At 42.0% G+C, this 14649-nt stretch overlaps 2 protein-coding genes across 3 annotated transcripts in view; one reads left to right on the forward strand and one right to left on the reverse strand.

The window, feature by feature from the left end:
* Window positions 1-3297, forward strand: part of fer1l4 (fer-1 like family member 4) — a 207748-nt gene extending 204451 nt beyond the window's left edge. For both annotated transcript variants that reach the window (XM_052031437.1, XM_052031438.1), the window contains exons 44-45: window positions 381-481; window positions 2491-3297. In XM_052031437.1, coding sequence (XP_051887397.1) covers window positions 381-481; window positions 2491-2671 — 282 coding nt within the window. In that variant the 3' untranslated portion in view covers window positions 2672-3297. The remainder of the gene's footprint in view (window positions 1-380; window positions 482-2490) is intronic.
* A 1218-nt stretch (window positions 3298-4515) lies between these two features.
* Window positions 4516-14649, reverse strand: part of ahcy (adenosylhomocysteinase) — a 70004-nt gene continuing 59870 nt past the window's right edge. The window contains exons 9-10 of the mRNA XM_052031203.1: window positions 10714-10908; window positions 4516-4869 (exon numbers count right to left, since the gene is read on the reverse strand). Of these exons, the coding sequence (XP_051887163.1) occupies window positions 4738-4869; window positions 10714-10908 (327 nt within the window). The 3' untranslated portion in view covers window positions 4516-4737. The remainder of the gene's footprint in view (window positions 4870-10713; window positions 10909-14649) is intronic.

Genomic DNA, 14649 nt, shown 5'->3' on the forward strand with positions numbered 1-14649 from the left:
TCTACATATTGCTTTAAAAATTGCTCTTGGATGCATTTTATAAATTCCATTGTATCTAAGCCTCTTACACTAAAGCAATCCCAGTCAAATTCTCCACCACTACAACCCTATTGTTTTACACCCTACTGTGATTTGCCTACATGTTTGTTTTACTAATTCCTGCTGACTATTGAGGGGCCTATAGTATAACCCCATTAAAGTGATCGTCCCTTTCTTATTTCTAAGTTCTACACACAAAGCTTCATCAGCTGATTCCCGCTAGGATGTTCTCCCTAGAACTGCTGTAATGCTCTCCCTGATCAGCAGTACAACACCCCCTCCCCTTTTCTACCCCTTCTGTCACACCTGAAACTTCTATAAATATCTTTTGTTTATGACAGGGTAAAGTTGAGGCTGAGATGCACTTGCTCACTCTGGAGGAAGCAGAAAAAAGTCCTGTTGGCCTTGGTCGGAAAGAACCAGAACCACTAGACAAACCCAAGTAAGTGAACAAAAACCTTTAGCTATTGCAAATTTGAAAGCTATTGCAGAAATAAGCTGGCAGATTATTATCTAGGAGGAGAGAAAATCCAAAGCACGAAAGTACAAAGGGACTTGGGGGTACTCGTGCAGGATACCTTAAAGGTTAACCACCAGGTCGGATCGGTGGTAAAGAAAGCGAATGCTATGTTGGCATTCATTTCGAGAGGTATAGTGTATAAAAGTAAGGAAGTGTTGATGAGGCTCTACGGGGCACTAGTGAGGCCTCATTTGGAATATTGTGCGCCGTTTTGGGCCCCACATCTTAGGAAGGATGTGTTGACGTTGGAGAGGGTTCAGAGATTTACGAGGATGATTCCAGGAATGAAAGGGCTTACGTTTGAGGAGCGTTTGTCGGCTCTTGGACTGTACTCGCTGGAGTACAGAAGAATGAGAGGGGACCTCATAGCGACATTTAAAATATTGATAGGAAAGGACAGAGTAAATGTGGCTAGGCTGTTTCCCTTGGTGGGTGAGTCCAGGACCAGAGGGCACAATCTTAGAATTAGAGGGTACAGTTTCAAAACAGAGATGAGGAAAAATTTCTTTAGCCAGAGGGTGGTGAATTTGTGGAACTCCTTGCCACGTACAGCAGTGGAGGCCAGATCAGTGGGGGCGTTCAAGGATGAGATAGATAGATATCTAAATAGTCAGGATATCAAGGGATATGGGGATAAGGCCGGTAATTGGGATTAGAATAGTTTTTTTTCTTCTTCTTCCCCCATTCCCCATTTCTCATTTCTATTTCCCTTTCCTTGGAGCAGACTCGATGGGCCGAATGGCCTGCTTCTGCTCCCTTGTCTTGTGATCTGTTCCCATTGGCAGAGGGGGGGTCAAGAACTTAAGAGATCCTAATGAAGATCATTGGTTAAAAAGCCAAAAATATTATGAAAAATATTTTAGCACAGTGAGTGATTAGGGTCTGGAATGCAATGCCGGGGGTAAGAGTGAAGATAGGGCTAACTGCTGCATTCTAAAGGGAGCTGGATGGTGACTGAAAGTCTTGTAAGGTTATACGGAGAGGACAGAGAAGGAGCACTGAATGGATTGTTCTTGCATCAGAGATTGCATAGACGCCATATTCTCAGACCAGTCTGTAAACTGAAATCCACCATTATTGCCCATGTCAGAAATGTGCCCACAAACATGGCCTGCTCACTCCCTCACACTGTTTGGCGATCTGTAGTTCACTCCCAGATATTACCCCAGATACGTTCTCCAGTCTACTCCATATAGCCTCAGTTGATGATGCTTTAACACACAAATTAATTCTTGCAGCAGTGATTATTTCTTTAACCATTAATGCCAACCAATAATGCTCCCCAATTATCTGCTTTTATTCCTGAAAACCCTAATCTGGAACATTAAGCTGCCAGTCTTTATGCTAGTTTCAAGTTATAGTTCAGTTCCAGGCATGGTACCAGGACTGAAAGATCTGTACCTGTGAAGCCCCAGTTCTGCCTCATCACATTCTAGCCTTGGGGATAAAGGTGAAAATGCCAGCACCCTTTCAGATTAGTACTTGTAATCATATGTTTAATGTTAGTCATTGGGAAAGGTGACCCCATGCATCCAGTTTCCAGTCTTTCATTATTGGGTAGAAAAATCTTCTTTTTCCCTCTCTGAACTTGGATGATCTTACTCTTCTGCACAATGAATTTCTATTACTTAAAAGGGGTAATAATTAGAAGCAAGTTAAAGTGGCTTCCTCAGGTTCTGTGAAACAAAATGGAAGGGTTAAGATAGTGAATAAAAACGGGCATTTCAGAAGCTTGGGTTGGTGGAAGTACACGTCAGACAGAACGTAAACTGGGACAATTATCGAGTATGTAACACAGTGTGATTTACATAATTGCTTTCTGTTAATGTCAGCGCATCAGGACACTAATTAAGACATCATTGTTGTTTTTGTCACTAAAATGCATAGCCCCAATACTGCATAATTAACTAATTTGTGCATTTATTTTGTAGCCGACCGAACACATCCTTCAACTGGTTCATCAACCCATTGAAGTCATTTGTATACTTCATATGGAAAAATTACAAGTGGTACATTGTTGGCTTACTGGTCATTGTCATCCTGGCCCTCTTTATCTTCTTGATCCTTTACACCATGCCTCAGTTCATCAGTGAGAAGATCATCAATGGCTGAGTCTATTGCCACTACAACTCCAGCAGCGATGATTCCAGCACAAATTCAACATAACTCGACTCCAGCACAGCAGTCTCTTCAGAATTGCAAGTGCAGGGCAGCACTCAGCTACATTGGGAAAAGTCATAATGGGGATATCTTTCACAGCAGTAACTGACTCCCAGACAGACAGTTTACCCAAAGTCTTGCAGCTTATGGCATTTGATAAATGAAATGGATAGAAACAAGCAAACAAGCTGCTATCGTAACAAACAGCAACAGAACCCAATTGAATGCTCTTAAAACTGACTGGAATCACTGCTTGAATGGAAAGTTATTTGTCCATGTTCCAATATGACATATCAATGATTCTTTATTCCAGTAGACCTATAGAAATACTGACCTGCATGCAAAAGAATGCATCAGTATAAATGTTAATATATTTTAGTTACAATTTATCTGTAATTCAACATAGTACAATTTCCAATAAAAGTCAAAGACCAATTAACTATCTTCTCATGCTCACCTGTAATCTAGCTGTTACCATGAATGTTATTTGATTATTATATATTTCTAAACATTATTGCTACCTAAATTCTGTAAAATATGTGCGAATTCATGAAATAAAAGTCATCAATAGTTAAGTATTTCTGTTGTACAATCTTGTAAATTTACAAGAATACTTAAGATAGATAGTATGGTGATGCAGAGGGGCACATCTAGTAGAGGTGCTCCCTCACAGCTCCAGGGGCCTGAATTTAACTCAATCTCGCTGGAGTTTGCACATTCTCCCAGTGACAACATGGGTTTCCTCTCACATCCAGGTTTGTAAGTTAATTGTCCACTGTAAATTGCCCCATAGTGACTGGAAAAATCTGTGGGGAGTGGATGGGAAATATTAATGTAGGATTAATGTAAGTGGGTGCTTGATGATCAGCACAGAATTAGTGGGCCTGTTTGCCTGCATACAATGACCTTTTAACTTTGGATTTGAACCGAGTTTAGACACAGCATTAAAATGTGTCAGTAAAGTGCAGCAATTTAGTATTTTTCAAATGCCATATGAAAGTAAACTCAACTTTTGCCCTTTTGATTTTATGGTCAAAGTTAGTCTAATTACTTAATGGTAATTTGCTTATGGAATAATTTGTCCTGATTACAGAGGTTCTTAAGTTTAGAGTGAGCCTGAAAGCAAATAGTGGATGGGGAAGGAAGCTACAAACAAGATTCAATAGACAAGGTGACATATTTGTTTAATTGTGAGAACCTGAGAAGCAAGGAAGAGGAGAAACTGTTAGGAAATAAAAAAGACTAAAATCCTAGCCTTTAATCACTCACAGAGGATGGAAATAGAGGCAAGCAATGCTTCAGTTGCAGAGACTCTTTAATTACCTCTTGCCTGCACTTGAGCAGTGTTTTTCCTCGAGGGCCAAGTCAACACAAGCTCACTTGAACAAAGCTAAGCCGAAATGTGACAACCCAAGCCTGGTATTGTCCAAAGATCAGAATACAAGTTAGGAGTAAGCTACCAAATAGATAGCAAGACCTCTAACAATATAAGTTTATGCACATTCCTTGTGATCAAGTCACAAGAGACCACAGATGCTGGAAACTGGAGCAACGATCTGCTGGAAGAACTCCAGGTCAACCAGCCTCTGTGCAGGGGATGGGAGGGAAGGGAATGTTGCCGTTTTGAGTCTAAACCCTGCCTCAGGACCTGTAATTGAATGTTTCCTCTGGGTATGCTGGGTTTCCCCCCACATGTCAAAGAGGATGGACATCAGTTTCATTGGTTACTGACAAATTTCATTCATTGCTTTGTGGAAGCTTCCTCCATGTCAAATAAATCAGAGCCAGAATCAATATTTAATGGATTTTCAGAAGACAATATTTCAGCAGGATTTTATTTCAACATCAATGAAAGTACAAAACAAAAATGCTTTGGTGATAAGATGGTTACAACTGAAGCTGGAGCAACAAATCAGCTGGGACCATTTATTTGGCAATTAGAATAGCCTTCACAGATGTTGATAAATTCAATCTCTTGAAGGAATGTTGCTACACTCTGCAGCAGGAATAAACAGGGTTCAGTATCTGTAATGGTCCGGTTTAAAAGGCCCATCCACAGGAACTCCAAGATAAGAGGACTGATCCTCTGATAGTTTGGTTAATTTCACTCCTAGTTTCTCCAAATGCGCAGCAGCCACTGCTTCATCCAGCTGAAAAAGACAGAATACGTTATGACAACCCACAGAAAGTTTATTGCAAACCACAAAATAGCAGCTACTGGAAATCTAAAACAAAAGCACAAAAATGCTGGAAACACCCAGTAGATGAGGCAGCATCTGTGGAAAGAAACAGTTTCAGATTCTAGATCCTTCATCAGAACTGGAGAAAGAACACCATTTTTCAGTATCAGATGGGGAGCGATGGGTTGAATAAAAGGGAACATCTGATAGGGTAATACCAAATGCCTAAAGGTGGCAGTGATGCAGCAGATTATGCCTCTTTCTCTATCTAAGATGCTGCTAACAGCAAGGCTGAGGGACATACCCAGCTGGCCAGAGTTTCAGAGAACAGAAACAAGCCCTTTGGTCCAACTCATCCACACCGACAAAGTTGCCTACTTGAGCTAGTCCCATATGCCTGCATTGGGCCCATACCCCTCCAAATTCTTCCTATCCAGGAACCTGTCCAAATATCTTAAACATTCTTACATCTATCACTTCCTAAGGCAGCTCATTCCACATACCCACCACCTTGTGTCTGGAAAAGCTGCCCCTTAAGTTCTCTTTAAATTTTTCCCTTCACCTTAAATCTCTGCCCCCTAGTTTTAGATTTCCCCTACCTAGAAAAAGACTATTCCTTGTCTATGCCCCTAAGGTCACCCCTCAGCCTCTGCCCACCAAAGCCCCATCCTATCCTTATAACTCAAGGCGTCTGGTCCTGGTGAATCTTTTCTGTTCCCTTTCCAACTAAAGTACATCCTTCCCATGAGCAGGGGGAACCAGAACAGAGCACAATATGCCAAGTATGGCCTCTCACTAATGACTTGTACAATTGCAACAATGACATCCCAGCTCTTGTGCTCAATGACGAAGGCACGCTGTCCAAATGCCTTCTTCACCACTGTCAACTTGTTTCACCTATGTACTTGTACTCTTGGGTCTGTTCTACATTCTCCAGGGCCCTGCCATTTACTGTGCAAGTCCTACCCAAGTTTATCTTGCCAAAATGCATCACTTTGCACGTAAAGAGTTAAATTCCATCTGTTATTCCTTTGCCCACTTTCCCAGTTATTCTAGGTCCTGTTGTGACCTTGGACAACATTCTTCAATGTCAACCATACCACCAATTTTGTGTCTTCAGAAAACTTATGAACCATACCACAGATGAGAAACAATAATAGAGACCCAGCACCAACATCTGCAGCAAATGACTGGTCACAGGCTTCCAGTCTGAAAAACAACCCTGCACAATCACCCTCAGGCTTCCAGTCTGAAAAACAACCCTCCACAATCACCTCCCCCCACCGACTTCTAGCACCAAGCCAATTTTGTATCCAGTTGACTAGCTCAGGCTGGATCCAAAGCGATCTAACCTTCTGGATCAGCTACCATGAAAGATCTTGTGAAAATCCATGTAGACAATGTCAGAGGTCAAACAAACACAGTAAATGGCAAAGCCCTGGGAAGCGTTGTAGTTTGATTTGTTTTTTTTTGAAGAGGTGACCAAAAGGAGTGACAAAGCAGGGTGGTAGTAGACATTTTCTTCATGGACTTTAGCAAAGTCCTGCATGGTAGGTTGGTCCAGAAGATTAGATCACATGGAATCCAGGTAAGTTTGTGAGCAGTGGGGTGCTGCAGGGATTAGTGGTGGGTCCTCTGTTTGTCTGTCACATGTATCAATTTGAATGAGAAGGTAGGTGGCATGATTAGCAAGTTTGTAGATGATATCAAAATTGGTGGTGTGGTGGACACTGAAAAAGGTTGTCTAAGGTTGCAACAGGATCTTGCTCAACTGGAAAAGTGGGCAAAGGACTGGCAGATGGAATTTTGCTCAGACAAGTAAATTTTGGGACATTAAACCAGTCCAGTACATACAAAGTGAATGGCAAGGCTCTGGGGAATGCTGTTGAACTGAAAGATCAAAGGGCACAAAGTTCTCTAAAAGTGGCAACACAGGTAGACGATGGTGAAGACGTATGGCATGCTTCACTGACCATGGCACAGAGTATAAGAGTTGTGAATGTCATGTTACAGTTCCACAAAACATTGGTTAGACAGAATTGTGTGCAGTTCTGGTTGTCACACTATAGGAAAGGTGATTGAGGTCAAGGGGATGTAGAAAAGATTCACAAGGATGCTGCTTGGACTAGAGGGCTTGAGTTGAAGGACAGGCTGGGAATTTTTAAACCTGAAGCATTGGAGGCTGAGGAGTGACCTTATAGAGGTATATAAAATCATGAGGGGCATAGACAAGGTGGATGATCATAGTCTTTTTCCCCAGGGTAGGGGGTCTAAAACTAGAAGGGATAAGTTTAAGGTGAGAAGGGAAAAATTTAAAAGGGGACCAGTGGGACAAATTTTTCCACAGAAGGTGGTGGGCATCTGGAACGAACCATCAGAAGAGGAAGGTTCACACAGGAGGGAGATGATGGTAACCTTGTAGTTAAGGAAAAAATGTGCAAAATATTGAATAGGACTAATGGTTTTAATACCTTTCCATGTGGATAAATTGCTGCATTCAGGTGAAATATATCCCAGGCTATGAAAAAGAGTGCATTTGCCATGGTCATTATTTTCTTCTTTCTTGACTACAGGAATGGTGCTAAAGAGTGGAGAACTGCTCATATGTACCATTGTTTGAAAAGGAAGGGAAGCAATTACAGAGTCGTTCATTTAACATGTTAGGCACATAATTGGAATTGATTCTGAAAGTGTAGTTCTTCATTTATAAAAGCACAAATTAATCATGGACATAGGTAGGTGTTTAAGGGAAAGTCACTTGTGACCAACTTGATTGATTCTGAGATGGTAATAAGGACAGTCAGTCAATGAGGGCAGTGCATTTGAAGTAGTTTATCAATGTTAGCAAAGCTTTTGACAAGTTCCCACAGGGAAGACTGGTTAAAAAAGGAAACCCCATGGGATCCAAGGGAGAGTGGCCAATCAAATTCCAAACAGGCTCAGTGGCAAAATGCAAATGGTTAATAGTTGACTTGTTTCTAATAGAATAAGGCTATTACCAGTGGGCTTCACCAGGTGAGATCCCTGACAGGGGTTGGGCATGATGACATTTGCAGAAGATATAAAAATTGACTATGTGTTTGACAGGGAGGAGGAAACCTTAAGAGTGCAGGAAGATAGAGATAGTCTAGTTTGGTGGATTAGTTTCAAGGATTTCCAAAAGGCACTCAACAACATTCCGCACGTGGGGGCACATTGGCATTGCAAGTAGTGCAGCTGTCTCATAGCTCCAGTGACTTGTGTTCCATTCAGACTTCCAGTATAGTCTGCATGGAATCTGCACAATCTCCTTGTGTGATTACATGTACTTCCAACAGGTATTTCAGTTTCTGCCCACATCACAAAGATGTGCTGGTTGTCAGGTTAATCAGCTGCTGTAAATTATCTCGTGTAGTTAGCTTGTGGGAGAATAGGTTCTGAGCAGCATGGACTCAATAGGCTGAATGACAGAAATAACCAAGAGGCTCCCACTTCAATAACTTTTAAAGCCAATGAAGTAACTTTGGAGTCAATTGTAATTGGGATGAAATATTAATAACATTTGTGAAAGAAAAAGCCTTTAATAGCAAGATAAATTAACCACATGGTACTAAGTTGTCAGAGGCCAAACAAATGCCGGTTTCTAGCACTTTTGGGTAAAAATGCAGATTTCAGATGGATCTAATTCAATGCATGCAGGGTACAAAGAATCATTTCATGTAAAACAAAAATTTCAGAAGAACTGCTGATAAGACAAAGGAACATTAAAGTGGCAATCTTCAGGAAAGGAGAGAATGATCGGAGTGAAATGGGGAAGTGATTCTTGGCAATTTAACTAATGAAGGAAAATAAACATATACCCTAAGAATGTTCTAGTAAAAATTGAAGTCGAGCATAAATGCTTCAACGGCAACATAACACTTTCACTTTGTAAAATGTGTTCCAAGGTACTTTACAGAAGCAATCTTCAAGTAAAATTTGAACCATATTTGAAGGTCTCAGGCATGTAATCAAGAGCTTAGTCAATGAAGTAAATTTTGAGAAGCATTCATAGAGCAGAGCTGCAATGGAGAGCTTGAGGGAGGGACTTTCAGGGGTTAGAAGCCATGTAGAGAAGATATGGCTCCTAAAATTGTAGTGATTAAAATGGAGATCAGGAGAAACAGGAGCTCAGTGAGTGCAAGAGAAGTGGAGGGATTAGAGAACAAGGATGATAACCCTAAATATGTGCTACTGCTGTACCAAGAGTCAATGTCAGTCAGTGTGAACAGGAGTGATGTGTGAACAAGGTGTGTTAGCACAAAGAGCAGAATTTTGGATGAGTGAGAATTCAAACCATTTTCCATCTTGGATGAACTGCCAATCCGTGATTTGGGTGGTTAAGGATCCCACGGAGCCATTCAAACTGAAGTCACCCTCTGGAATTGAAGAGGCTATTCAATGGCAATATGGCACCAGAGCGAGATGGTCAAACTGCTCACAGCTGATTATATTATAATCTTCCTATACTTTTTAGTTAAATTCTGTTATTGCTTTTCCCTTTGTACTACCTCAATGTACTTGTTTTGAAATGATCTGTATGGATGGCTTGCAAAACTAAGTTTTTCACTATATTGGTTCATGTGACAATAATAAACCAATTCCAAATTCCAAGGTACCCAGGACAAAAGTTCTTCCTCATTCTTTGTGGGTGGCCAGTAGCACAGCTGCCTCACAGATCTTACGGCCCAGGTTCAAAATCAGACCTCCGGTGCTGTGTGGAATTTGCAAATTGTCTTTCTAGGTTTTGACCAGGTGCTTCAATTTCCTTCCACATACCAAAGACGTATGGGTTGCCCCTACGTGTGGGTGGGTGGTAGAATCTGGGTGACGATGGGGATATGGGGAGAATAAAACAGTTTAGCATAGGTTTAATACAAGGGGGGGTTGAATACAATTGTTGGGGTAAACTTGGTGGGTTGAAGGGCCTGTTTCTGTGCCACATCACTATGACTAACCATCAACATCGAATAAATGGCCAAGCATTTTTGTTATTTATGGAATCATTAAATGCAGGCTGGCTACTAAATTTACCTACAGAAAATATTACATTTCAAATTATTAACTTTATGCAAAGCATTAACAGTATTAACAATTATACAAATACACAGCCTTTCCATGTAAACAATATAAAATTAAAATGTAACAAGCAATTCATCATTAAAATTTGAGAACATACAACAATAAAGCACAGGCCCTTCGGCCCACAATGTTGTGCTGACATTTTATCCTGCTTTAAGATCTATCTAACCCTTCCCTCCCACATAGCCCTCAGAAGTGGAGGGCTATGTGGGAGGGAAGGGTTAGATAGATCATTCATGTGCCTAAGAGTCTCTAAAATGTCCCTAATATATCTGCCTCCACCACGTCTGCTGGCAGTATGTTACACACACCCACCACTGTGGAAAAAAACACTTACCTCTGATATCTCCCTATACCTTCCTCCAATCACCTTAAAATTACGTCCCCTCATGTTAGCCATTTTCACCCTGGGAAAAAGTCTGACTGTCCACTCAATTTACGCCTCTTATCATCTTGTACACCTCTATGAAGTCACCTCTCATCCTCCTTTGCTCCAAAGAGAAAAGCCCTAGCTTGCCGAACCTACCCTCATAAGACATGCTCTCCAATCCAGGCAGCATCCTGGTAAATCTGCTCTGCACCCTCACTAAAGCTTCCACATCCTTCCTATGAGGTGACCAGAACTGAACACAATACTCCAAGTATGGTCTAACCAGAGTTTTATGGAGCTACAAAATTACCTCACAGCTATTATAGATAAAATCAAGAACTTGCCTTCTTTGGTATGAAGTGTATCCCCACTGGGTACTTGTCAGGATTGGTCCACAGCTCAATCTGTGCCAGAACCTGGTTGGTGAAGGAGTTGCTCATCACAAAGCTGGGATGTCCCATTGCACAGCCGAGATTTACTAGACGACCTTCAGCCAGAACAATGATATGGCGACCGTTCTTCAGCTGATAACGATCCACCTGTGACCAAAAGCACAGAACTTAGAACTTGAACTGAATTTTGACATCATTCAAAAGCAACAGAGACAATTATAATTTACCTCATGTCACAGAATCAGCAACTGCCACAGGTCTGTTTTCAAAATATATCAGTCTACAAGCATGAATGAGTCAGGTAGTAAAGCAAAGCTCCAGGGCCATTTTGTGTTGCCTGGTCTGAACTTTTCATGTCTGGCCACATCCAGAGTTCTTGATTTAATTTTTACGAACTTCCTTGACTCAGCTTTGGCAGCTGTATCGCAAAGTTTTCATATAATACAGAATCAAGCAAAGTGGTGGTGGGGATAGCTGTAGACAGACAGCCAGGTGTAAAGTGATGAACTTCAGGTAGTGGCAGAGGAGCGTTATCCTGACCGGAGGTGATCAGTGGTATTCCGCAAGGATCAGTGCTGGAACCTCTAGTGTTTGTGATGTAGAGCAAAGAACAGAACAGTACAGCGCAGGAACAGGCCCTTCAGCTTCAGATGTCTGTGCCAAACACAATGCCAAATTAAACTAAATTTCTTCTGCCTGTATGTGATCCATATCCCTCTGTTCCCTGCATATTCCTGTGCCTCTTCAAGGCCATTGCCGTATCTGCTTCCATTACCCCTGGCAGCCTGTTCCAGACACCCATCACTAAATAAAAAAAAACTTGCCCCACACATCTTTAAACTTTGCATGCCTCCTTGTATTTGAATGCATGCCCTCCAGTACTTAAGTGCTATGTAAATAATTTGGATGAAGAGGTAGGTGGGCAGATTAGTATGTTTGCAGATGACAAAAATTGGCAGAGTTGTGGATAGTGAGGAAGGTTGTCAAAGGATTCAGCAGAATATAGACCAGTAGGAAATCTGGGCAGGGCCCAAGATGTACACTTACAGCTGTGCAAGTTGTTGGTGAGACCTGGCCTGAATGTGCACAACATTTTGGTTGCCATTTTATAGGAAGGAGATGATTAAGTTAAGAGGGTAAAGAAGAGATTCACCTGGATGTTGCCAGGACTAGAGGACCTGAGTTACCAGGAGACTAGATAGGCTGGGTTGTTTTTCCCCTGGAGCAAAGGAGGCTGAGGTGTGACCTTAGAGGTTTATAAAATCATCAGGGGCATAGATAAGGTAGATAGTCAGACTTTTCCCCAGGGTAGGGGAGTCTAAAACTGGAGGGCACAGGTTTAAATGAGGGCAAAGATTTAAAGAGAACCCAAGGGACGAGTTTTTTTTCCACAAAGAGGGTGGTGCTTATATGGAACAAGCTGCCATAGGAAGTGGTAAACAATGGTACAATTACCATGTATAAATATATCAGACAAGTTCATGGATAGGAGTTCAGAGGGATAGGGGCCAAGTGCAGGCAAATGGGACTAACTCAGGAAAGCACTTTGGTCAACATGAATGAGTTTGGCGAAGGAGCCTGTTTCTATGCTGTATGAACTCTGACAATAAATAGCAGGAGGAATCGAAGCGAAAAAAGGTGAGATTTTTCACTACAGTGTTAAAAAGCAGTATTTTAAAATAATTGAAGTGTTCGGAGGAACTCCTGACCAAGATTCATGTACAAAAACAATTAGGAAAGCAAATATCATGTTGACCTTGCTTTCCAGGAAACTGGAAGAGAGGGTGCAAGCAAGAGCGAGAGTTAACCTTTGGAAAATAAAAACAGCAGGCAGCCATTGGACCATTGAGCAAAGTATACTGTTCATTACAATCATGGTTGATCCTTTCCCTCAGCACAATTTTCGACCATACTCATAGAACAGAACACGAACAGACCCCTTGACCCTCAATGTGTGTGCCCACTGTGATGCCAAATTAAACTAATCCCATCTTCCTGCACATAATCCACATCTCTCCATGCCAAAGAATGGCAAATGGAGTTTAATTCAGATAAGTGCAAGGTATTACATTTTGGAAAGTCAAATTCAGGTAGGATTCATCTTCATCTACTACCAACCTCTGCCTTCTGTGGGCAAGCCAATTCTGAATCCACGCAGCCAAGTCTCCATGGATCTCATGCCTCACAACTTTATGGACAAGCCTACCATGGGGAACCTTGTCAAACGCTTTACTAAAATCCATATACACCACATCCACTGCTCTACCTTCAATTTGTTTTGTCACCTCCTCGAAAAACTCAATTAGGCTCATGAGGCACTACCTGCCCCTCACAAAGCTATGCTGACTATTCCCAACAAAACTATGCTTATCCAAATGCTCATAAGTCCTGTCCTGAAGAATCTTCAAATAGTTTGCCCACCACTGACGCAAGAATCACTGGTCGATAATTCCCAGGGTTACCCCTTTCTTGACAACACATTTGCCATCTTCCAATCCTCTGGTACCATTCCTGTGGCCAGGGAGGATGCAAAGATCAGCGTCAACACGCCAGCAACCTCTTCACTTGCTTCCTGTAGTAACCTGGGGTATATCCTGTCTGGCCCTGGGGACTTACTTATCCTAATGCTTTTCAGAAGCTATAATTTTCTTTTTCTTAACCCTGACATGCTTCAGCACATTAGCCTGCTCTACGCTGACCTCACATTTGTTAAAGTCCCTCTTCCTGGTGAGCACTGAAACCAAATATTCATCAAGGACTTCCCCTACCTCCTCTGCCTCCAGGCACATTTCCCCCTTTATCCCTGAGCAGTCCTACCCTCACTCTAGTCATCCTCTTGTTGTTCATACGTGTAGAACACCTTGGGGTTTTCCTTAATCCTACTCACCAAGGTCTTCTCATGTCCCCTTCTAAGCTCTAAGTCTCGTCTTAAGCTCCTTCCTGGCTACTTTATTCTCAAGAACCCTGATTTTGCTTCCTAAACCTTGTATGCTTACTCCTTCCTCTTGAAGAAATATTCTATCTCTCGTCAACCATGGTTCCTTCACCCTACCATCCTTTCCATCTCAGTGGGACAAACCTATCCAGAATCCCATGCAAGTGGTCCCAAAACAACCACCACATTCCTGCTGTGCATTTCCCCAAGGACATCTGTTCCCAATTTACACTCCCAAGTTTCTGCCAAATACCATCATAATTAGCCCTCCCCCAATTAAATATCATCTGTCCTTGTCCATGGCTATGCTAAAGGTCAGAGAGCTGTGCTCACCATCTTCACAATGCTCGCCGAGAGAAGTCTGTCACCTGACCAGGTTCATTGCCGAGCAACAGGTCCAGTATGGGCTCTCCTCTAATTGGCCTGTCCACATCCTTCCTGGACACACCTAACAAATTCTACCCCATCTAAACCTTTTGCACCAAGGAGGTGCCAATTAATTAGGAAAGTTGAAGTCACCAATGACAACAACCCTAGTATTTTTGCACTGTTACAAAATCTGCCTACTTATCTGCTCCTCAGTTCCTCACTGAAAAATGATAGCTAGGAGGACAGCAGGTGTTCTTAACAAGAGCCACAAGACAGGAACATTAGGCTTGGTGGAAGGAGTCAAAGGGTTAGGATCAGTGGTGGAGGAGAGGGTTTTCAAACCTGTGACCAGTGGTGTGCTGCATGGATCAGTGATGGTACCCTGCTGTCAGTCATATACATGAACAAATGTCGGTGGCATGATTAGCAAGTTTGCAGATGACACCAAAATTGGTGGTGTGGTGGACAGTGCAGAATGTTGTTAAGATTACAACAGCATCTGTATCGTCTGGAAAAGTGGGCAAAGGAATGGCAGATGGAATTTAACTCAAGTGTGAATTGATGTATTTTGGGGAAGTTAAACC

This window comes from Pristis pectinata, chromosome 16 (assembly GCF_009764475.1).
Source record: "Pristis pectinata isolate sPriPec2 chromosome 16, sPriPec2.1.pri, whole genome shotgun sequence".
NCBI classification, from domain to species: domain Eukaryota; kingdom Metazoa; phylum Chordata; class Chondrichthyes; order Rhinopristiformes; family Pristidae; genus Pristis; species Pristis pectinata.